The following is a 24150-nucleotide window of genomic DNA, read 5'->3' as shown; positions in this document are numbered from 1 at the left end:
GTGTTACCACCTTGGCCATATTTTATTCAAAATAGAAATAAATTGTCAGTAATGAGATGTTGCAATGCGATTCCCTTAGCATTCCTTCTGAGATAGGCCTGCCACTTCTCTCTAAGCCCGCAAGGCTTCAGGAATGCCCAGGTCCCTTCCCAGGTCCCAGGTCCCATCCTGTGACAGAAGACAGGCTGTTTATTAGCCTGCAATGGAGGAGCATTGCTGCTACAGCCCCATTTCTCTGAGCACCACCCCCTCAGCTCAGCTCCGCTCCAGGGAGCTCCATGCCCTGCCTGTGCTCCCCAGCTGGGTGTGACACGGCACAGGCCATGGCCAGGGCTGGGAAGGGACGAAGGAAGCCGGTGGTGGTGGTGGAGGATACGAGTCATGAGCCTGTTATCTGAGTGTGACTCTGGATGTAGAACAGGACCAAAAAGATCTTACAGAGAACACACATATTTCAAAGACAGCTTTGTCAAGGGCATCTTGGTACATATAATGTATACAACTCAAAAATAGAGAGGTGTTCTCAAGCAACCTCTCTCACCATGTATTCACATACAGAAATCAACTGGATTCCTTTCTTCAAAAGAAAATAATACTTTCACTACTTTCCTTTTCAAAGTAGTATTGAAAGGAACACCTTTACTACGTTGAAATTTCCTAAGAGATACATATATACATCATGGCCTCTTTAGCAACTCTGTCTTCCCTTGCATGCTGCAGCCATGTCTTCACTGTTTCCCTTTACAGAGCAGTCTAGCATTAAACCCAGTTATGCCTCACTGCAGAATGTGGCTTGTAGATAGAAATCGTGCTAGAAGGGCTGCCCAGCAGCCACCATTTTCTCTCTACATACTTTAAAAGCCTGTTGACATGTAAACCATTCCCTGTGTGATTCTTTAGCTGAGATTCTGAATTCTACAGGTCATACATGTCAGGTAAAAATGCAAACGTAATAAAAATGTAAATAAAAATGCAATGCTGCAAAGGCATATATGTTGTAATAGCAAGATGCCTATTACTTCCCAAAACATAAATTACTAGTGCCTCAGGACATTTCTTCCTGCTCTGCTACAATTCTTCATTTAAGAACATTTAACTCCAGGCAAGGAGAGAAAACCTGCTGGCTTTTTGAGGTGGAGCACCTGTTCCCTATGTTTGCAGGAAATAGGTTGACCATACTTGGTTTGCCTGAAGCAGAGGGGCTAATGAAATACTCTGTAAAATACAGGATTTTACTGTGGCCAAAGATTTGTCAGGAAAAGCTTTCTGTTATGGAAAAGTTCTGTGAAATACAGTAAGAAATGCACTATTAGTGTGAAATTCTAGAAGATATCACTGCCATGTAAGTCTGCAGGCTAGCTCCAAAACCTGATATACAGGGTATAATTTTTACTTTGAGAAAGATCACACAAGTTCCCTGCTGTTCTTCCATTTGGACTCTTGGTCAATCTAGTCCTAAATCTGAGAACCATAAAATGATTTGAACCTGACTTCCTCAGCTCCTGCTGAGCCCAGCTGTGGAAGCCATGAGGGGTCTTGGGCTAGGATTCAGGAACTGCAGAAGGAAGAACTACAAGGTTCATAACCTTGAGTAATCAGGAGGTTCTGTTACAACAGACTGACTGTAAATAAACCCAGAGAAAACAGGAATTGCAATTTCATAAGTTGTGTTGTATCCTGACGGCGTTGGCCGATTGAGATGATGCAGCTACTGCTGTTTCAGCTTAACAGTGCCAAATGGGACAGCTTATTATTCCTACCAAAAGACCTGAGGCACAAAGTAGTTTGTACTTGATTTTCAGCCAACATTTGGAACTTGTTTCTACTTTTTTTTGAAAATAAGTTTTTACAGCTCAATTTTAGGATTTGTGAATAATGGACAAGTAGGAGAAAAGCTAAATCTTAGGAATAATGCTACATCATTACACTGCACATAAACTGGTATACATTTAGCATTTTTTGCAGAAGATACATAAGATCAGCACTGTAAAGCTCTATACCCCGTGCTGTCCCCATGCTCATTGATGCACACTGAAAATCACCTTTTCAGTATAACCCCTTCATTCTACAACTCAAGGCTGTAAATGCTGTTAGGAGAATAAATTTACCACTCTGCATGAGGCAGCTAGGGCATAATCCCATGGCTTAACACAGGAGAAGGAACTGGATACAAGGAATGCTCACACAAAAAGTAACACAGAAGCCGAAGTGTTAGAGTTGATTATTCACTGACTACTGTTGTGTCACTGGAGTTCTGTACAGATGGGAAGGAGTTTTGTTTCATAATCAGAAGAGTCAGACACAAGCTTGGCCTAGGAACTCAGGACTGTTTGTGTATTTTTTTAAAATGAGATATTAAAATACCCAAAAGTGGTTTGATTTTCAAGTGAAATACGGTTGTGCAGTGAAAGTTTCTGTTGTTCCTACTTGTTTGACCTTGGAACAGCAAGGAATGAACTCAAATGGAAAGTGTGCCAGAACATACGGGGAATACACGGGCCTTGCAGTGCACCCACGAGGATGGTACAGCCTCTTTACAACCATTTGGTTGCAAAGACAGTTATGTGATCACTTGGCCTTCTTTGCAAATGAGAGTGGAGCTCAGTTCCTCCCCTGCATTCAAAGAACAAAAACTATCAAGTATATCAATCACATCACTTCTTGCCTTTCTGTAAGAAAGTCATCGAAACGTCCAAGAAAGCAATTTGGGTGCCAACACCAGAGAAACGTGGCTTCTGCCAAGTGAGTTGGAGACTCCTGCAAACAACAGTGCTCATATCCAGTTTGCAGTGTATATGTATGCGATAGAGAAATGGAACTTGGATGTCTCCAAGGACACACTGTACACAACAGAGCTGGCTTTTGGAAAGAAGCTTTAAGCAAACATTTGCACGGAAGTTCAGCACAGGTGTCATATGCTGTTCCAAACAAATTAGTCTGTAACCCACCCACAAATGCTAACCTTAGCAGCACAAATTCGGGTATCGATGATAAAATCTCAGAAAGCATAGCTGCTTTTTTAGGAATTCATTACAAAAGCAAAGCACCAACCAGATAGAAATCTCTCAGACCTTTCCTGTAATTTATTATATTCTTAGTTACGAAATATAAATTTTAGTAATTTTTGCCTTAGTGACAAAAATTAATCTAGCTATTTGTACATTCAAGAGGAAGCAGTCTGTTGCATATAAAAATGGAATTATTTTCCTGTAAACAGTCTATAAGAACACCAGTCAAGATGAGGACATGAAAAGTGAAGGGTTCTTTCACTGAGAGGCTTGGTGTTTGAGAGGAGAGAAAGTACTCAAATCCTTATTAACCTACCAAACATAGTGAAAGAGCAGAACTACGATTTTTTTTGTGTTACAGAGCCCTAAAACCATGGAATTAACAGCAGCCTATTAAATAATCTCATTTTAAATGACAGGGAAGAGAAGAGGAAGTATCGAGTGAAAAATGCAGGTTTAAAATAGTGTATCATTACAGAGATGATTTTGTCTAGATAAGGTCAGTGATACTGTTTTTCTCCAGAGGCCACACTGCTCAAAAAAATCACATGCAGAAGTGCAGAGAAAACAGGTGAGTTCTACACGAGTTTTCACCTGTCAGCAATGTTAGCAAAAAGTCTCTAAAAATGTAGCCCTTCACCACCTAGGACCTTGTGGGGTGAGTCAGGTGAGAGTGTAGGCTTGGAGAGAAGAGCTGTGTTGGTCTAGTCCACACTGCTTACTTGAACTATCAGTGCGTTCCAAGTACTGATCTGGGGTAAGAACAGAATGACAAGATGTTCTGTTCTTTTTGGGTGTTTTTTAAAAAGAACACCCCTTTGGGGACTGCCTGAGACTTTGCACAGAAGATGCTGGTGCTGAACAGCTGTACTTTGACAAGCAGTCTTTAAAAGCTGTTTCTCATTAGAGCTTTGTCTCTGCATTATGGAGTAAGAGCTCTGCAGATTCTCAGTGTAGTGTGAGGTGTCTGACAGTCATGTTCCTGAACGCATTCCAGTGTACATTGCCCAGCTGGAGAAGTCTGGGGCAAGGTTCGTGGCAGCCTTTTGAAAACTTACCTTGTCACCAATGTCAGGTATTCTGCAGAGCAGGTAACAGTGGAGATAGTGGGTAAAGGGGCAATTCTCCCTCCAGGCAACACATCCCACTACCTGAGCAATGCTGAGATATAGAGCTGCAAGAGCCCTGTTCCCCCTTCAAAGCCTCACCAGCACAAGTAGGAGGGGCAGAATCAGAGTTAGGGTTCATTAAAAGTTATCTTCAACTGTGTACAAAAACACTTTTATGTGTCTTATGAATGCAATGTTTACTATATTTGCAGGTGGTGGGGAGAGGAAGAGGTTTCTTTCCAAATGAAACACAAAATTCTGTGCTTAAAAAAAAAAATATGTTTCCTTATAAGGACACTGACAGAGGTTTTTTTAGACAAGGGGTAGGTAATCAGCTAGAGATAGTCTTACCTCATATCATATCATGTAGGTCGAAGTAAAACTGATTCTATAGTTCTAGATAGCATCCATAGTTCACCATAGCATCTATTAAAATTAGTAATCAATAATTAGAATTACCATGACCAAATTTTCTATCTTCTCTGTCACTTGTGAAAACTCAAGCTTTTAAATCCATTTCTAATAAGTCTATTTATGTTAATACTACCATGCAGGGCCATCTATAAATTCCAAAGCATTTGCTTTTCTGGTTGCTCATAATTTTGCTCCTACGTTTCTATTTATGCTAGAATTTGATTCCAAATGTTGTCAGTCTGAGAAAGACTATTTCTAAAATGTTCGTGAGAAGAATTCATATGTTTTTAATGATGAAATCTGAGGCAAATGGAAGGTGTAAATATGGTACATCTTTGCACAAAGGCGAAAAATGTATTAATGAGAATCCTGGCAGAAAGTAATCCTTTGGGATATCTAAGAAATTCGGTTTTGTTTTGGCCATGTTCTGAGAATTTAAAAGATATAATTATGAATACAGCCTGGATTTATTATCCAGTGAGTCCAACCATTCTATGGGCACTGCTTGTAGACATACATGCACCAAATGAAGTCTCCATTGACTTACAAGGCTCTCTGTGCTCTAGTCAGAGTTTCACATGCATAAGAAAGCTGCACACAATTCACATAAGGCTTGGAAAATACATCAACTGCCAGAACAATCAAGAACTACCAATGCCCTCCTGTATTAATGCTCATCTGCAGTCCTTCTGCTGGCATTTTAAAAGAGACTGCAAATTCAATGAGCCCCTACAGTACATAACAAGAATCAGTCTGTGCTTTTGTGAGATTTTAGCAGCATCCCTGTTCATATTTGTTATAGCAGGATAAGGCCTAAACTACCAGATTAAGAATACAGAAGAGCCTTGCATGCAACTGTGAGGTTCTGCAAGAATCTGTAAAGTCCCAGTCTAGTATGTAAATTTGTACCAATGTAATTTCATTTATTTACCCCCACACGGCAAAATAAATGTTTCTCTGATCTATTAATGAACCACTTCACCACTTCACAAAATTTTGCAGGAAAGATGTAAAGATGGACTAGGCTGTCATGTTCTAATCCTTCTGAGCTGGCTCCATTCTAAGTTCCTCTAGTGGGAATACTTACAGCTGTTTAGTTTAAAAAGCTCAATACATCCCTCTGGAAGAGGTGGCATTTCTGCCTCTCTCCTTTACCAGTTTTAGAAGCAGCTGTTGTGGACAGTAAGGACATAACCAGCATGTCCATCCTGTTTGGGTGTTTGCTGTCCAGGTACATCTGAGCTGGCTGCAGCACCAAGGCTGATGGAAAGATGCCACACATGCAGCAGCGACACAATGCTCTCTCGTGGGAGTTTTCCAGGTGCCTCTATTCCAAAAACTTATATAACTTATAACTGAATAATAAGAGAGCTGTCTGGTAGAAATAGAGTGTGCAATAAATCTAAGGATGGATCTATTGGTCCATTGGCTGCAATGTCAGCAGATACCCAGTACAAATATTTTGCCTGTAATTCCTGAGAGCACTACAAAAGTGCTGTAACTGATTACAGAAAATCTTTCCCTTGCACTAGAGGTTATTTCAGGATATGCTTACTTTAATACCATTTGACTTGTGCCAAGTTCCTGGTTAGTAAATGCTTTTTATGTTAGGGCTGCAAAAAAGCTTCTGAGGTCGTTTTCTACAAGTAACCACAACGGTGGCACTTTGAACTTTTAAAAACCTTTATTTTATATTAAGTGGAGGCCCTGTAAGATCTGCTGAATCTGCAAGACCTGAAAAGTACAGGATATGTGTGTCTGACTTCAGTGCCTGCACTTAAATAACCCACATTGTCTAGCTATTGTTAAACTGAACACAGCAAGATAATGATCTCACTGCCCATACAAATCTACCTAATAAAAGCCAAGTGGGTAACAAAGGGAAAAAAGTATACCTATAGAAATTCTACAGAAAGGACCCTTCAAAAGTTGTCCAGCATTTGAACAGCAGAGTATTTTTTTGGCTCTGTCAGCACCGACTTCCAGACAGCTGATCCAAGACTGGAAGGGGGCAGGGGAGAAGTTGGAACATGCTTAACTTATAAAACAGAACTAGAAACCACATGTCCAATATAAACAAGTTCCAGGTTTCTGCTCTTGGACGTGCCATAACCATGTTCAGCCAGACAAAAACACAATGGAACAGTTGTATTTTAAATGGTTAAAGGTGCCTTCTTTTCAGATGGAATCAAACTGTTTGTTTCATAAAGAACTCCAGTTTAGCAAAAGATTTGTTTATGCACAATTTACGTCACATACACTTGCCAGTGTCCTGCAGAAAAAAATGTGCTACTGCAGAAAAATCTTCTACAGATCATTCTGAACACTTTTCTTTCCACAGGGCTGGAAATTGCAATCATCCATTCACTCAAAAGCTTGTTTGCTGGTTTACCTCAAACTACCTGTAAGATTTAGGTCTTGCTACTGAGAAGGAAAGTGCTACTACCAGTGTCTAGGATGAGGAAGACAACGGGAAGGTCACCCACCCTCACTGCTTCCAGGATTAATAAGGTTCATCACACTGGACACCAGTTCCACCTCCACGCCAGAAGAAAAATGGTTTGAATGGTTTGTGGAGAGAGAATTCTGTACTGTTTCTGAGTTTCCACGAGGTACAGTTATTACAATGATAAGTACTGCTTTACTTTAAATGCTTTTGAGCTACAATACCTAAATTCTGTACATTGTGATCAGAAACTTAATTTTGGTGACTTCTGCATGAGAAAAATTTCCATAAAGACTGAGGAGAAAAAGGAGGGAACTGAAAAAAAGGGAAGCCTTTCACAGAAAAACCTGTATAACAATACAGTTGTCAGCCAATTGGATTCACCATGCAACTAATTTAACCCTAACTTTTTTGCACTGAATTAACTGAATCCTGTTATTCAGTCTTAAAGCAGTCGTGTAAAAGGAGTGAGTAGGAGTAGTTCAGCTTTTCTTCCTGACTTGAGTTCTTTTTGAAACATGTAAGTTTTAAAATTTACTTACTCTTTTAAAAAATTTATGCCCTGTCCTTATTTCAAATACTTTAACATTAAGAAACTTATAGCATGTATGATATTTGTTATCTTCCATGAACATAAACTGTTTGATCCAGGCTTAGAACTTTAGTCTTGGGAATTGCATGTTAGGGTGGGGACTCGGGCAGGGCTCTAAAGCAAGCTATGTTTTCTACTGACTTTTTTAATGTGTTGAAATTTTCTTAGAGGAAGTAAGAAGTTGAAAAGCTCTCTCAGAAGAAACACCAACAATGCTTTAAAAATCTGTATTGCTTTTAAAAATATAGGCTTATTAAAGGACACTTAAGATTATCAGTTTTCAGGAAAAAAGTAGGAGTAAGCTGCTGAACTTCTTAACGCTCAGAAAAAGTGCTTATGGCTCAGGCTGGAAAGAACTGTTTCATGAGGCCAGCATTTGAATCTGTCCAGAAGCCACCATTTGGGCCCATCTCAGAGACAAACTTTAGAGAAAAGATTTTGATGCAGTCAGCAAAGTGAGGAAGTGGAGGGCAGTTAGGGAGCGCACCAGCCCAGAGACACCCTGCAGCTTTTGGCTGAGCTGGGCATACTGCAGTGAGTGAGGTGAGCATGCAGACCCTGAGAGCCCTTTCTAACTTGTAACACAACAGCTTCAAAACCAGGAGGCCCAACATGCAGAGGGACGAATTAATTTAGTCTGTCCTTTGGCCTGTGGAAGATCAGCAGTGGAGAAAGGCCCTTCCAATTTCCGCTGGCATCCTGTTCAGAGGGAGTGCAGCTCCCCAGAAGTCCTGGCATGCATGGCAGCCCAACTGGCAGCTCAGCAGAGGATGGATTAAAGCCCTAGTACCCACTCATTTCATCCTGCTGTACAAGAGCTATCTGCAGGCACTGAAGGCATTAAATTAGGTTTATCCTCTGGTAATCTTTTCCTGCAAAGCCTTGGGTCTCCACAAGCACTGCGCCCTTGCTGCACGTGAGCCCTTCGGGAGTCAGTGTGTGCCTAAGGCAAGCTAAAGGAAACCTCATGGTTTTTGGCTAACTAGCCATGTTTCAGGTAAATGCCAGGTGCTAAAACGGAATATGAACTTTATTTCACTGATACAAGAACTTGCTTGGTTAATTGGTTTCTTCACACACACAGATTGCATCTTCATTCAGAACTTAGAGGAAGCTGTGCTTTACTCTTTGTGTTAACGTAATACTAGAACTGAAAGTGAAATCCAAGCCCCTATTCAAAACACATTATCTGCACTTTATATAAAGGCCTCTTTACCAACTTGAGCACAGGCTGTATTCTACTCCAGTTTGTCCAGCCCAATTGTTATCTTGTTGTCATACTTGTCACAATGAGGTTTGATAGTTTCATTTCTCAGATTGCTTTCAAATACCGAATACGTTATTAAATTCTCCATTTTCACATATCTCAGCTACAAAATAATCAGAAAAATGTTGCCTAGGGAAACGAGATAAAATAACTGATGCAATAAAAGAGCACATAAGCTAAAAAATAACTTTTTTTCATCTGGGTTCATTAGTGTTGTCCTCAAAAATGTGCTTATAGAGATTTAATGTAAAGAAATGAAAACTTCTTTACAAGGGAATGGAAATGAATCAGTCTTTTCTACCTATTTTAATTCAACCAATATTTCAGGAATAAGGGTTAGACTAAAAACAACGGATGCCAAATAACAAAACCTCCCTAACTGTAAGGCTGCCCAAGCTCACTCTGTCAGATAGAGACTGATACAGGTCTTGACCACTTTCTCTTGGATGAGTCCTAACCTGACATCTATGAGCAAGGGTCATATAATTAGGCCTTCTCTTCTTCCTGTGCCCCAACAGCCACATAGAGCCAGTTTAGCAGTAGTACAGAGGAGCAACTGTTAAGCCACAAGGCCCACAAGTTGTTTTCCTGCAAGACTCTCCCATACTAAGACTCCAGACTGAGACTGGTGCCCACATCTCCAGAAGTTTATGCTAATTTGTGCAAACTCATTTAGTTCTGATGACTTCCTGAAAAGCTGTTCCTGTTATGATGTGCTGCTTAGTGAGTAGGATGACTGACTTTAGAAGGATGGAATTAAACAAAGGTTTATTTTGTTTAATCTCTGCATTCATGATGCCACGCTAATGAAGATGGCTAAAAGCTTGAGAGGTCACAGTGATTTGGAGAGGAGCTGCAATACGGGATTCTTGTGATCCCTGGCCCAAATCCAGTCTGTTTTTCTACATATAAATGCATGGTATAATGCAGTAAGTTGGGGCTCTCTACAACCTCTTCAGAATGTAGTGGTCCTGCAAAATGCTTTTTAAGATTGTAGCCTGTGGATTGCTATCAGGCTCTGTACTGCCTCCCTCTTCCCACTGGTGCATCAAGAGACAAAGTGGTTTCCAATGACTCGGAAAATTTCCAAACCTTTGTGATGAAAACCTGCTTAGAGGAAGGACAACTTAGTCTGATTTATCTGATTTTCTGAAAGTCCTTTGTGTTTATGAATTTTCTCAGGAGTGGAGAGAATTTTTAAAACCAGTATGGAAATGAAACTCTCTGTATCAGTGGGGTCAGTATAGCTTGGACAATCAGGGTGCTGTATCTGTGCACCATAACACAGCTTCTGAGACTCACAGGAACCTTACTGGACAAGAATTTGGACTTGCCATCTACCTCTGACACCACATATAACCTCCTGGTAAACATTAAAACTTCAGGGGCTATGTGGCTGATGATTATGTTGAACGCCAGGACATCCAGTGAGAAAGTAGGGTGGAAAACATAAATGTGAAAAGACACGTAGGGGAAGGGGAACTTTGAAAGCTGGTGGAGAGAATAGTAAAGATTTTGGTGACAAATGTTTTCTGCCCGGTGCAAGGCTTTGCAATTTAATAAAGATGAAGTATTCATAAGGCTGAGACAGCTTAGCCACTGGAGTACCAAAGAAGTGCACCAGAAACCATGGATTGCCCATCACAGTTTGTGCTAATCAAGTACTTAATTCTAAAACTTTTTTGTACTCTGAGTAGAGGATAAAAGGCAGACGCTACTTCCTTGGCTTTTCCACCTTGTTTCCTTTGCTTTAAATAAGATAATTAGCATCCTCTGCACTATAGTTTTTGCTTTAGATAACTGAGCACTGAAATCTAGCTATAACTATCAGAAGGATTTCACACAGGGCACCAAACAGCTGGAAAACGCTACCAGCTCTCAGTCCCTATCAACATGGGCTGGATTTGACCCAGGAGTATTTGGAAAGCTCTGTATCTCTTTGCCACACCACAAGGTCAAGGATCTATCCTTCCTCTAAGCACGAAGAGTAAAGCCCTTAGTTTCTGAGCACAGCAGCAGACAAGGACAAGGAAGATTCTAAAGCAGGTCATAAACTGCTCTGTTCAAGTATCTCTTGCACGATCATCTCTAGCCTGCAGTACTGTTCTCAGCCTTCAGCTCACCCCTAAATACCAGCTCACCTGGTCATACAGCAATGGAAGAAGCTCCACTCCACAGCAGAGGGTTTTGACTGTTTCTTAGTAAATAGGTTTGGCAGTTCTTTGGGTTGGTGTTTAAAGCAGCTTCCCTGTGTCCCTGGTGTCCTTTCAGCACTGCAGGGTGAGGTGGACACCCATCCCCTCACCCATCTGACACACGGGTAGACTGATGCCTTACTCAGCTAGTTCAGGATCACTGGAAAGCACAGGAGACCCAAAACCCTCGTTCTACATCAGTAAAACCCATTATGTGTTTCGTAAAAGCAAACATTTGCTAGTCCTGGAAGTCATCACTTGTTCTATTAGCTTTTAAGTCTTAGTGTCTTACAAACTTTTTTCAAGCCTGTCACAATTTCTTTTAAAGACAGAAAAAAATCCCAACACCTTAGAAAACATTCTGGAAGGGGAGTAAGAGGCATTTAAGCCTGTTTAAAACTCAATCCAAACAGAGACAGACCTGTTGCCAATGAGGAGGGAAACTTGGCAGCTTTGCTTAAAGCTTCCCACACAGACACTGGAGACGAAAGAAAACAAAGAAGCTGTAGTCCCCGAGGGTCTTGCCACTCCCTGGGCAAAAACAGTCCCTTCCCTGCTTTTCCTTTAGCTCTCAGACACACGCACATGCTCTCTTCTCTGTGCCATTAGCTACAGCAATAGCCAATCGAGCCCTACAGACCTGAAAAATATACAGGAAATTAAGAGTTAAAAAAAAAAAAAAACGGGAAAAAGAAAAAATCAGAGAACTTGGAGGCGAGCCAGCGTCCCCGAATGACTCCGCCGTGCCGGCACTCCCCGCCGGCTCTGCCCTCCCTCCTCTCCCCATGCCCAGCCCTCCGCTTTATCAGGGACACGAGTTCCCTTCTTGGGCTCCGCTTGCTTTGGGAGCCCAGGAACATCGCTAAATTTATCTTTCGCTTTCAGGACAGTGGCAAATGCCAGCAATAAGAATGCAAAAGAACTGAAAATTAACGGAGACAATTTCCTGCAAGCCAAGTGGAAGCACCTTTTCTGTGTAGCTCCCAAGGCGGCAAAAAGCAGTTACACAGTGCAAAGCAGGACAGGCTGCCTGGGGTGCCAGGAACATGCTGTTCCTTTGGCTGTGTGCCACGGGGAATTGTCCATCCATACGCTCAAACTTGATGGGGCTTTCTTCTCTCCCCCACAGAGCAAAACACGCCCTCAAATTAGAATGGCTCTTGCTTTTATCTCAGGAAGGCAACAGGAAAATCCGAAGGGACACTGAAGGTCTGGCCAGGTGGGTGAGGTTGACACCTCTGAGCTAAAACTGTTCAGGAGTTGCTAAGTCATGTTTAGTTCTGGGGATCTCTTTCTTACTGCTCCTTCCAAGAGAATAGGACCGTACGTCCCAGTGAACTAATGTGCTGTCTGGAATCAGGCAGTGGAACCTGGCACAAGCTGCTCTGGTCGCTGTGGTGCCTCAGCAGATGTGCTGTGGTTGTGCCTTCAGCAGAGACCACTCTCCTCAATTTTTGGTGTCCCCGTCTGACTGAAGCCATCCTGTTCCCCAGCACCAGGCATGAGGTGTGGCCAGTCCTGGGGCCTCTTTCAAGATGGCTCTCCTAATACTTTCAGGACAACTTTCACAGCGCTTGCAAGACTTCCACTTTTTCTATGGGTGTGTCTCATAAATTAGAATAGGAACAAAAAAGTGGTCAGATAAGTCTTCAGCAAGAAGTAAACACTAAGCACTGATGAGTACAAGTTAATGGTTGAATTCCAACGTTTTTTGGTTTTAAATTGGTTTTACCCAGCTGTCAAAAGCCTCTCAGAGACTGCCCCTATCCCCCTCTCTCTTCATTTATGGTGTTCAGCCTCTCCATCTGCCTTTCTGCTTTCTCTAGCTTTCACAAAGTGTCTGCTAAAGAAAGAAACAGACACACAGCCATTTAGGTGCCTCTAGAACATTTAATTTTAAAATATCAAGAATACTAAAGCTTGCATGGGAAGTGATAAGCATGGTATAGTGATGGGAGCATGGGGTAGGAAAAACAGGAAGGTAAGAAGTATTGGAAAGGGAAGTACAAGACACACAGAACAAGAAGGCTAGCAGCTAAAAATTACAGCTTGGTACAATCCACACAGATGACCCACATGCCATTCCCTGTGACATTAATAAAACAGGGCAACATTAGCTTTGAATCTGTGCCCAGTAAGGGTTTATTCCCAGAGGTTTGTTTTTTGGGTTTTTTTTGCCGTTTGGCTTTCCCGAGCTTCAGTTCCGAGAGGTGAAACCATAACAGTGGCCAAATACAAGTTTGTTTGGTTTTGGTTTTAATTACCAAGCTGTAACAAATAAATCTCTGTCTGGATCGTAACTAACCTGTGTGGGTCCTTAGATGAGCTTTAAGATGGGAAGATTTGCCATAAACTTTTTCACACCCCACATAGTGGCATTTGTGCTTTTTCTGGGGTGATCCAGGGTCAGTCCAGCTTCTTATGCGTTTGTTCTTTTGTCTGGGGCTTGGCTCAGTGACTGCAGCCAGGCTGGTAGGTGTGGCTGCTCGCTCTCCTCCATGCTTACCAGCCGAAGACACACTTTCTTCCCCAAACTCCTTAGGAGCAATGGAAATGTGTATTTGTTCTGTTCTATCAAGGCTCTCCGTGTTTTCCATCCTCAGCGCAGGTGAGTTTGGGACATGCTGGTTCAGGTCTGCTAAAATGCTGGCTACCACCAGTAACGAGGGTCCATTGTCCTTCCCGGCTTCTCTGACTTCCCGCTTATCTTCTCCATTGGATGGAGGAAATATTGCTTCACCAGGTTGGGGATCAGGCTCCCCTCTGGGACTGTGGATAACAGCACGACTTGACATGGAAACAAGGCACTCTGCCGCAAAATGGTCCACATATGCTGCTGTTGCCATTTTTCATAAGTTTAGAAAGAAATCCAAACAGACGAGGACCAAAAAAAAACCCCCAAAACCAACACCACCACAACACCGCTGTCTCCGTTTTTTTTAGAATATCACGCACGCAGACCTTCCCCTGTGCCGTTGCGCGGTGTCTCCGCAGGAGCAGCGCTGTGTGAGGGCGGCCCGGCCGCGTCCCCTCGCGCGGTGACAGCGGCGCCTCACGGCCCGTTACCGGGGGGCGGGGCCTGGGCGCCACCGCCCGTGACGTCACCGCACCTCGGCCCTGCCCCCAACCGCAGGTGGGCGGTGCGCGCGGGAACCCGAGGAGACGCCCGATTGGCCGGCGGGGGCGCGCGCCCGGCACCCTCCGCCCCGGCCGCAGCACCCTCCGCCCCGACCGCAGGGCCCCGCGCGGGCGCCTCCGCCGGCCCGTCTGCCTGTGAGGAATGGGCACGGTTCGTTAACATTGCTCTGAAAAATACCTGCCTCTTGCTGTTATTAGGAGCCTCAAAAATATCCCAGAGGCAGAGGAGCTAACTAAACTTTTATTCGAATAAAAGGCAGATTTCACTGTCCAGTCCCCAGTGAGGTCTCTCAATTTAATGAAGGTCACAGCCTCTTTTATCCCCTTGTCCGATATGTCCGTCCCCATTTCCTCGCTGACTGAGGTATTATGGGTTACAGCCTTCTCGACGCCTACTATGTGTCCCCCATTCCATGATCCCCTTGTTTCTGGGCAAACTGCACCTTTCTATAACTCAAAACTGAACAACCAGTAACCTGTCACTTCCCGCCACCAAATGCAGCCACGCTGCAGACTTTGCAAGAGCATCTGTTTATTCCTAATAACACCCACATCAGACCTGCGCTGCCAGGGACTGTTGACAGGCACTGACCTGCCCAAAGATCCAAAGAGTGATCCAAGTGAGCAGCGGGGCCGCAGGGATGGAGCTCGTGTGCGGATCCGATGGGCTGTGACGGGTTTAAGTGACGCCCAGGGAACACACTTGGAATCGCCCACCTTCCTGGCAAAACCCCAGTGCTCTGCGGCCTCTGGATTATTGAAAACTACAAGTGGAAATAATTTGGGTTTCATTATTATTCTCAGCTTGCTGAAGATACAGCTCGGCCGGTTTTATAGAGATTAACGCCTGAGTCAACAAGGGAGTCGTGTGTGTGATTAACTTGCCAAGAAAGGTAAAGAAACCCATCCAAAAGGAGGTCTGAAGGCACTCTGTGGTGCCTGTTATCTTTGCTGGAACATGTTTCTTCGGACTATTTCTTTGGAAACTCATGTCTTTAGCACAGATGGGCCTTTTCTCTGAGACGGAGGTGTTCACAAAGAGGAGGGCTGCTTTGGAAGCCTTTCTTTCTGGAGGGAAAGCTTTGGAGTTTGAGCGGGTGTGAGATGAAGTGAACATCTGTTGCAGTCACTCAAATAGTTCTGGTGTTAGGTTGAGCAAAAAGTTGGTTTTGTACACATGAAAACACCATATTCAGGAGCAATGTCTACTTCTGCTGCGCTTTGTGAAAACCCAGGATTTCGTTCCCGTCAGCACCACGCCTCAGCACTCCTGAGTGTCCCCTGCCTGCCACAGTCCCAGGCGTGCCCTCTGAACGGGGCAGTGCTGCCGTGTGGGACCCGAGGCTGCAGCCAAGGGAGGCACAACCTGTGCAGGAGGATGTGGTTTGATGCTGAATCGAGCCCTTTTGATGCAGACATACCATACCATTTGTTCTGCTGAGCATATCTACAGGAAGTGTTTACATGTGTCCAAATAAAAAGGTTGAGTTTGGGACCTACCTATTTGCTCCTAGATGAAAAGGGAATCCTGGGGAAAACGTAGAAGAAATTTTAGTTGAGTTCAAGCTCAACCTCTTCCTTGAGGGAGGAGAATTGCTTAAGCAGACCTTCCTGGTGGTTCTTTAGTAATAGATTCAGAGAACAAACCCTGCAGCTGTCTCAATCTAAGGAGAAACGCGGGCTGTTTTCAGAGAAGTGAGGAAAGGGCAACATTTAGGCACAGGTTCACAAGTTATTACTCCAGCATCAAGGACAACTATCAGAAAATGTGCAGGAGAGACCTGGAGTGTCGTGGTTGCTCTGAGCCCCCAGCCCACACAGCCCCTCAGCGCCGCTGTGCCCTCTGCCCCCATGGCCTGGCCTCCCCTCAGCCGGGCTGTGCTGCTGGAGCTGGGGGGGTGTCCGTGTGCCCGAGGCGCTCTGGCTGAGACTCTGATGCTGCTCATGTTTTGTTCTCGTGGTGTGAGCAGGCAGGACACGGCTCGGCCGGCTCCCAGCACCTGTGGCCCCAGGAGAGGGGCAGGTGTCCTGTGCACAGCCAGGGCTGCGGGCAGAGGTGCCGTGAGGGGCAGTGGCTGTGAGGGGCAATGGCTGGGACAGCTGAGGGCAGGGAGAAGGACGGACTTGCTTTTTCAAAAGATCTATTGAGTTAAAGCCTTGTCCTGAGAGTAGCTCCTGCTTTTCATGTAAAACCAATGGCCATAACCAAGCCCCTGGGAGTTGATGACCTCTCCAGCCCTTGTGCCATTTTGCGTTGAGCGCTGGTGTCAGTCTTGGGCTGCAAAGGAGCCCCAGTGTGCCTGGGAACAGGCGGGGGCTCAGGGGACGAGGTTCAGTTTGATGAGAACTTGCTCCTTTTTTGCTTTTATGAACCCTAGGAGCATGACTTCTTTGGGAAAGAGCAGTGTTGTGAAGGTTACTTGTAACAAAGCTTTTTGATGCGAAAGAAAAGTTAGTCATATTCGGCAGGTGTGTGTGTAGTCCAGTTTGAGTTCATGTATTACTCTCTTTTACATCATAACTATGAAGGAAAATATGCCTCTGACTTTTTAATAGCTGACTGGAAGTAAAAAATTGTCTTGCACACTAACTGTGTGAAAGAGACACTATCTCTTGGCATGTACAAGTGCGTTTGTCATGGGCATAATTCCAGCTGCCCAGAGGAACCAGCTTTGGCTTTAGTTCAGGATTGCAAATGTTAAATGTAGTTATGTGAACTAACAGTAGCAAAGTAGCAGGGGTAACAAGTCTCCTTTGTAAGGAATTTCAGTCATTACATTTGATCAGTAGTACAAAAAATTTTATGGAGATCACTAGACAAAATAGTGTGCCCATTTATCAACTCTTTCTTGTACTCATATATATATTTACCAGCCTATTTGTTCATTGCTGTTTATGGCATGTTTATTTTCTCTGAGCAAGTGGAAAAGTGGATTTCTCTAAGTACATAGTCAATCTCAAATTTGCCTTTGCTGAATATCACACACCTGTTGACTTGTTCTCACCAAATGAGCTGAATTTTGAAACTGAGATTACAAAAAACTAATAAAAATAGATCCTACCTATTTAATTTTCTTTATTTGGTTACATTGTTGGTGTGTTCTCACCCGTAGGCCTTTGTCCCACAGGTTGAGGTGAGACTTTTTTCCTCTGTTATGGCACTATTTTTGCATCCACTCAAGTAATACTGCCTGGGTTTTGGCAGAATTCTTAATATTTATTGTTTTCTTATTACATAACTTAGAATTTTTTTTAGCTACAAATGCATAACAGCAGAATAATTTTAAATGTAATTCACCCTGTTCTGCTCCTCCCAAAATAGCTCATTGTTTTAAATTATAGGAATAAGAAACTCTAAAATGCTTTGTGAAATGAAAATAGTTTTATGGACTCTGTTAAGAGGAACTTTAAACAGAATAGAACAAAGTCCTTACACAAATGCCAGACTGGTGTTTTATTTTGCATGGCCAAAATAAGTAAAGGGAAAAATTGATCTATAGCAACATTTTTTATAACTGATGTAAAAATTGTTATTCTGGGTAAAAGGATGCTGTAAACCAAATAATAGTGGAAGACTGCAATATGCAAAATTGAGCAATCTGAGGTAAGAGTTTTATGAGTGGGAGATATGAGGATTTTTTTTTTCTGAGAGAAATTGGTTTACTATTCCCAAGAACATGGTAAGATCTAAACATGCAGTTTTATCGTAGCAGGTATTTGAACAGCACTTTTCCTGCATAAGTTTGCTCAGTAATTTCTTCTCTTTTCATACACTTCTGCTTTAGATCCAGTGAGTGAGATGCACAAAAAGCATAAACCACAGGAGATCTATGGACTTCAGTGAAGTTACATAATTCTATATCACCTGAGGAATCTCTTTATGAAACAGAAAAAGTAAAAGTCCATGTAGTCCCTCTCCCTGTTTCAGTTCCTACATAGTGCCTATAAGATGAAAAGATGTAGGTTCATTTTATTTTGTCTGTGTAAATAGTTCCTTGTCCCATAAAACTGAAGAAACAAGGAAAAAAGGAAACAAAGAAAATAACAGATATCTCTACCTGCATTCTTGTGGTACCTGTATCCCCAATCCTACACTTTGACAGAACATATCAGTCTTGACTGATGCTTTCCTGTGGTTCCTCCTTAGTGGTTCCATGGTTTGAGGGGGACTCTGGAAAGAAAAGGGAATAAAAGGGAACAGAATGATAAAGCCTCTGGCCTGTACCTCTCACAGAGATTAGCATGCCTAACGATGTCTCTTTTGTTGATACCAGGTTAATAATGATGCCGAATTAGCAGAAGATCGGAAGAGGGAGGACATGAACAAGTTTCTGCCAGAGATGAGCCACGCTCTCCACTGAATGTTTTCACAAGTCCCAGTGTCTTAATAAAAGAGCGAGTATCAGATGTTCACCCTCATGTTCAGAATCCCATTAGCTCATTTTAATTTGGACCAATTTTGTTGTGTCGTAGCAAGTTATTGCTTAAATTCATACCAATATCACCAGTAGGTCTCCAATTGTTAAAGACTTGGACTGTAAAATAAACTCCCCCCTCCAAAAAAACCCCCCTCTATAGTGGCTTACAGTTGGCAATACTTTTGCAAAAAGTGAAGGTAAGGCTTGAATATTTGAAAAGCCAGGAAGCCATTGTTTCATGAGGGTCAGCAATTTTGACATTTCAGAAACAGTGTAAGAAGATGTAAACATGTTCTTGCATTAAACAGTGATTGAAAGGTTTCTTTTGTTTTCAGCTGTTCATTTCTACAGTAGGAGACTGAAGTGACAGTGTTGCAATGTAAGGGGTACGGAAATGGAGGGTCCTAACTGGGCTCCCTCCCACTGGTCTGACTGACTTGTTAGTTACTGTGTAAGGTGGTATCTTTGTGGAAAATGCTAAAAGCTGAGAAACAAAAGGAAGCACAGTTGTTATTCAATGCTTAGTCTTTTTCTTTAACATTAAATAGTTTAGATGTTAGAAATGAGCATCAATGATACTGTATGCAAACTGTATCCATTTTAATGGATTTCTTGGGAGGACTCAATAGGAATATCCACATAATCCTCAAAGCCACTGTGTGTTAAAGTAATATCTGTGAATTTCTAAGCAACAAGACTAGTTGGGGACTGTGGGGTGGGGGGAAGGTCTTGATTTATTTTATTTATTTATATATTTTTACCTCCCCTTGAGAGGAGAAAGATAGGGAGGAAGACTCAGTGGAACCACTGCCGCTCGTATAGGGAAATGTTTTATTCCAATGCTTTTATTTTTGAATCCGGTTCTGGTTCTTCTTCTCCTCAATAATTTTATCAATTGTGACTTCTTGGATACCACTTATCACAGTATTTAGGAAACAGACAGGTATGTTTTGAAAGGTGAGATTTACTTTTTTATATACTCCTTTTTTTTTAATAGCCTTTAATAGCCTTTAATAGCTGCTCTATTCCATGGCAAACCTGGATGTGCCTCTTGGTTGCACAGGACTTGTGAGGTTCTGTGGCTTCTGGGCACTGCCCATTCCAGGCTGGAAATCCCAAGAGCAGAAGTAAAGCACTCCTTTGGGAGCAGCAACCTGAATCATGAAATGCAGTTTGTGCTTCAGCTGTCAGACACTGGGTGCTCAGCAGATCCCAGGAGACACCTGCAGTTGTGTGCTCATTGCAATATTTTTTTACAGACAATCTCTGAGAAAACTATGCTCAGAGTTTTCTCTCTATAACTTGTGAGGCTCTAGAGGCCAGTTTCTCTGGTTTCTCTCAGCCATGAACCAGGCCTTCTTTAAGATGGTAGTGCTGTTTCTTGCAAAAATGATCAGCAGGTCATCCTAAAAGGCTTCCCAGTGCTCAGCATCACTGAATATTCCCAGCAGGCTTGTTCCAGAGTGTGCCTGACCTCTGCAGCTGAGGCACCAGAGTCTCTTGGTTCATCTGCAGGCACAGACATGCCTTTCTGCTTTGGTCAGACCTCTGAACTGGTGACCCACAAATAAACATCCAGGGTTTTTGCTTTTAATTTCCTTTTTCATCTTCCTTTTACCTTTCTGTCTCCTAATTTTTATAAGGTTGCTGTTCATCGTATAGTACAGGAGAGCAATTCAGTGAGAGCCAAGCTGTAGGTCAGTGGTCTGTAACACACTGAAAAAACTTCCAAGTGAAGGAGTAATGTCTGGTGGCCAGTGGTTCTGAGACATCCAATCATAACAAGTCAGCAGCTGCACCAGTAAAGGGCTTTTTAACTGTTGATGTAAAAAGTTAAGAATATTGGGAAATGTAACATTCCTGCCATAAGAACATCATAGAACTTCAATGATGAAATCCAGTTCTCCACCTGGTATGTATTTGTGAGGAATCAGGTCAGAAAAAGAAGAAAATAACTTCTTTTTAATGCAACATCAAGTTGAATAATGCTTACCAAACAAAAGGAAAGTGTTCAGGTTAAGGTACAGCAAACATAGGAAGGTAAAACATAAAATAATGACTTCTTCACTTTCTGCTTCACAGCTGGCAAAACCTGACTGCTGTTACAGAGTGAAAATAGAGGAAGTTAGAGGCCATGTATTGAGAAGAATCACTTCCACTAGATTTCATCCATCCACAGAATCATCACTTTGAGCTCAGTTTAACTTGTTTCAGTGCTGGTTTTGGTCTTTTATGATTTATCCATTTATTATTTCTGTTTCTTAACTTACCTGTGCTTTTTGCAGTGTGTGAATGTTGCATGTTGTCAGTTTTGCTAAGCTTCTTTTCATTCAAAAGCACAGAAAATACCAACCCGATACCAGGAAGTGCTCAGATGAGTGAATTGATCTAGTAGCTTATTCAGTAAAAGTTGCATAACATTTATTCACGTTCACACTTGCAAGTCAGCAGTGAATCACAGGTGAAAATACCACTGTGAAATAATCAGCTGAATATTTTTGCAATATGCTATCTGAAGCAGATATTATAATGTCAGATGGGTAAGATGTTAGGCCTGCTGAAATGGTCAATGCTCAAAAATTGGCATGTTATATTTACAGAATTATTCTGACAAGATCTGATGTTTAAGTACAGCTGATGGATAATGCTTGCTGTTGGGCAGTTGGTATTTATGTTTGTGTGAGACTGCAAACTGAATTTGGAGTAGGGAGTTCTATCAGTTTTTCTCCTGCCTCTGAACTGAGCCACTGCAAAGAAGAAAAGAAATTCGTTCAGACAGCATAATGTAGTGGTAAAGTATGGGTAGCTGTGCATCCCAGTGGAGCCTGCATGGGTAAGAAAATGGCTGCTTTCCAGCATTTTTTGTCGTGTGAACCTGGATATAAAGGTGAGAGTGTAATGGAGATTGAGGAGATGATGAGGCTGAAGAGAGAACTGCTTAGCAAAGTAACTGCAAATTATAATACAGAAAAGCATCTCTGAATAACCTTTCTCTTTCCTTTTATGGGGAGTATGAGGAAACTACTGGTAGAGGAAATATAGGACATAGGGGAAAGAAAGAAATCTGTTCTATTGCTGCTTGATTCAAAGGTCAACTAAAGAGAGAGATTGAGAGAGACTGAACCACACTGAACTAGATTGCTCAGAAATCTCTGATGTTGGACAGCTGAAAAAGTGGCCCAGTGGGTGGGAGTGGTTATTGTGTCTATAGATGCCTATAACTTGTGATATGTAAAGTAAAACTATTTGGTGTTCAGCAGTCTCATGTGACCTGTATCTTTATTTGCTTTCCATAAAGATTGCCACTGAAGAAATAAATTGTTAACCCACGGCATCCATTTAGCTGAAAAACTTTGACCCTTTTCAAGAGTCTGAAGGTAAATGGGTCTGTGAGATCTCACCTCTGCAAAATTTGTTCCCAAGGTAGGAGAGCCCTGGCCACCTGTGTGGCAGAATCCAAACCCAGCAGAATTTGCAGTATCCAGCTGAGGGAGTGCTACCCAGGTCTGTGGCAGAAACACAGTGTTTAAGTGGGTGCCCTGTGTTAAAAAATTTATCAGCACTGGCCTTTGCTTTACTGGCCTTTGTGCAGTAAATTTTCCTTTCATTCCTGTCTTTAGGAATACAGATGCTTTTCCTGCATTGAGGTCACTAGACCAGGTGCATGGTCTGTCCATCTGTCCACATAGCCTTCAGTGCAAGCTGTGCAAGTCAGCTCCCTGAATTTTGTGTAAAATAAGTGAATCTGTGTCTTACTGATTCATTAAAGCAGAGTGAAGCACCCAAGCCTGAATTCCAGTCCCCTGGAAACCATTCCTCAAGTGCAGCTGGGGGCTGACAGTGCTCTGGAGTGGTGGCTGTTGGCAGGGTTCAGTCAGCTTTAACTGCCTGCAAGTGGGGCCCTGTACTGGCTCTGCCTGAGATGGGGTTCCTTGACTTCCAGGGAGCTGTACAGTGCTGTGCTTTGGATCAGGGAACAGAACTGTTCTGATAGCACCCAGGTGTTTCAGCTGCTGCTGAGCGGTGCTCACACAGCACCCAGGCTGTGTCCAGTCCTTGCTCTGCCCCTGCAGTGAGGAGGCTGGGAGGGGACACAGCCAGGACAGCTGACCCCAGCTGACCAGAGGGATATTCCAGACTGTACCACACCATGCTCTGCAGTGAGGCTGGGGTGAGTTTTCCAGGGGTTGCCATTGCATGGGAACTGGGTAGCTGGTGGTGATTGCTTTTGTATCACTTGTGTTTCTTTGGTTTGTTTTGCTTCTCCCCCTCCCGATTTAAAGTGTCTTAATCTCAACACGAAACCTTTCTCACTTTTGCCCTTCCAGTTCTCTCCCCCATCCCACTGCAGGGGGACTGAGGGAACACTTGTTGTGGGACTTGGTTTTCTCCTGCTGTGTCCTCTCTATGAAAAGCAGTCCCTTTTCCTGATCCTGTCTCCCCTGGGCAGTGTCCCACTGCTGTTTTGGCTGGTCCAGTCCAGGGCTTTTGGTGACTCCTGCTCTGCTGTGGATTTCTTGGCAGCAATGGGAGATCTACCTGACTTTGTGAAACTTGATTTTTTTTTTTCTTTGGAACCACTGTCAGTTGTTCTGCAGCCAAGAAGTTTTATTGCCATTTCTGCAAGGGAGACTTAGCCAGCAGACTTATCCTGCTCCCTGAAACAGGGCCTGAGAAGCTAAGCCAGCCTTTTTTTCTCATCTGTGAACATATGCTGTTTCACTGCCTTTTGATACTGTAAACTCTGGGATTAACATTGTTAAATACATATGTACTCTCTTAAATGCAGAGTTTGTATGATTCCCTATGAACAGAAATGGTTTATGAAGCAGTGATCTGTTCTTCTTTCCTCCTCTTCTTGTTTATTGCCTATAATAAATATCCAGACTATCAGTATAAAATCTGCATCTGGTCCATATCTCGTGCTCCCCAGCCACTGTGCTGGCATCTTGCACTTCTGTGACAGTGTTATGACTTCTCTTCATCTCTACAATAACCTGACAGCTACATACTGAAGTCTGAGTACTATACAGTTGCCTAAAATCCAGATCGAGATAGGACGAGCTATCCCATAGCAATTCACAGATTCCCAAACTTAATCCACGTGGGAAGGTAATATAAACTAGAAAAAGGCACTCTGATGCGCAGTCAAGCAACATTATTGTTGTAGGATGAGAACTGGGATACGTTGTGTCCTGGCTTTTCAGAAATGCCCAGCCACAGGGCCCTGGGCACATGTTTTGCCGACACCTTAAAAGCAAATACATTTTACTGGCATAGTTTATGCCAAAAAATGAATTATGTGCTAGGCACACAATTTAGATGTTATGTGTCACATGCAGGCAGATTTCAGAGAGTTCTCTAGGTTATTTTTTTCAGGAACACTAGGTGACAATGACATCATTTAACATGACAGTGTGTTCCCTCCTGAGTCAGTTCCTGATGCAGAAGATAGATCATATCTCTATAGCAGAGAAAGACAGTTGCAGAACTGTGTCATCAAACTACTAAAAAAGGCTTAGTTTGTAGTGTGTAGTACAGAAATGATCCTCATCTGAATAAG

At 42.8% G+C, this 24150-nt stretch overlaps 1 protein-coding gene and 1 long non-coding RNA gene across 2 annotated transcripts in view; one reads left to right on the top strand and one right to left on the bottom strand.

Annotated features, from left to right (window-relative positions):
* The window catches only part of KLF13 (KLF transcription factor 13), a 33053-nt gene extending 18941 nt beyond the window's left edge, over window positions 1-14112 (bottom strand). Inside the window, exon 1 of the mRNA XM_064668313.1 lies at window positions 13337-14112. Coding sequence (XP_064524383.1) covers window positions 13337-13877 — 541 coding nt within the window. The 5' untranslated portion in view covers window positions 13878-14112. The remainder of the gene's footprint in view (window positions 1-13336) is intronic.
* A 128-nt stretch (window positions 14113-14240) lies between these two features.
* On the top strand, window positions 14241-18908 carry LOC135420640 (uncharacterized). The gene is made up of 2 exons (XR_010433643.1): window positions 14241-15062; window positions 18444-18908. It is a non-coding gene; the product is annotated as an uncharacterized LOC135420640 (long non-coding RNA).
* Window positions 18909-24150: the final 5242 nt, after the last annotated feature.

This window comes from Pseudopipra pipra, chromosome 12, assembly GCF_036250125.1.
Source record: "Pseudopipra pipra isolate bDixPip1 chromosome 12, bDixPip1.hap1, whole genome shotgun sequence".
Classification (NCBI taxonomy): domain Eukaryota; kingdom Metazoa; phylum Chordata; class Aves; order Passeriformes; family Pipridae; genus Pseudopipra; species Pseudopipra pipra.
This window is presented reverse-complemented; position numbering and strand designations above follow the sequence as displayed.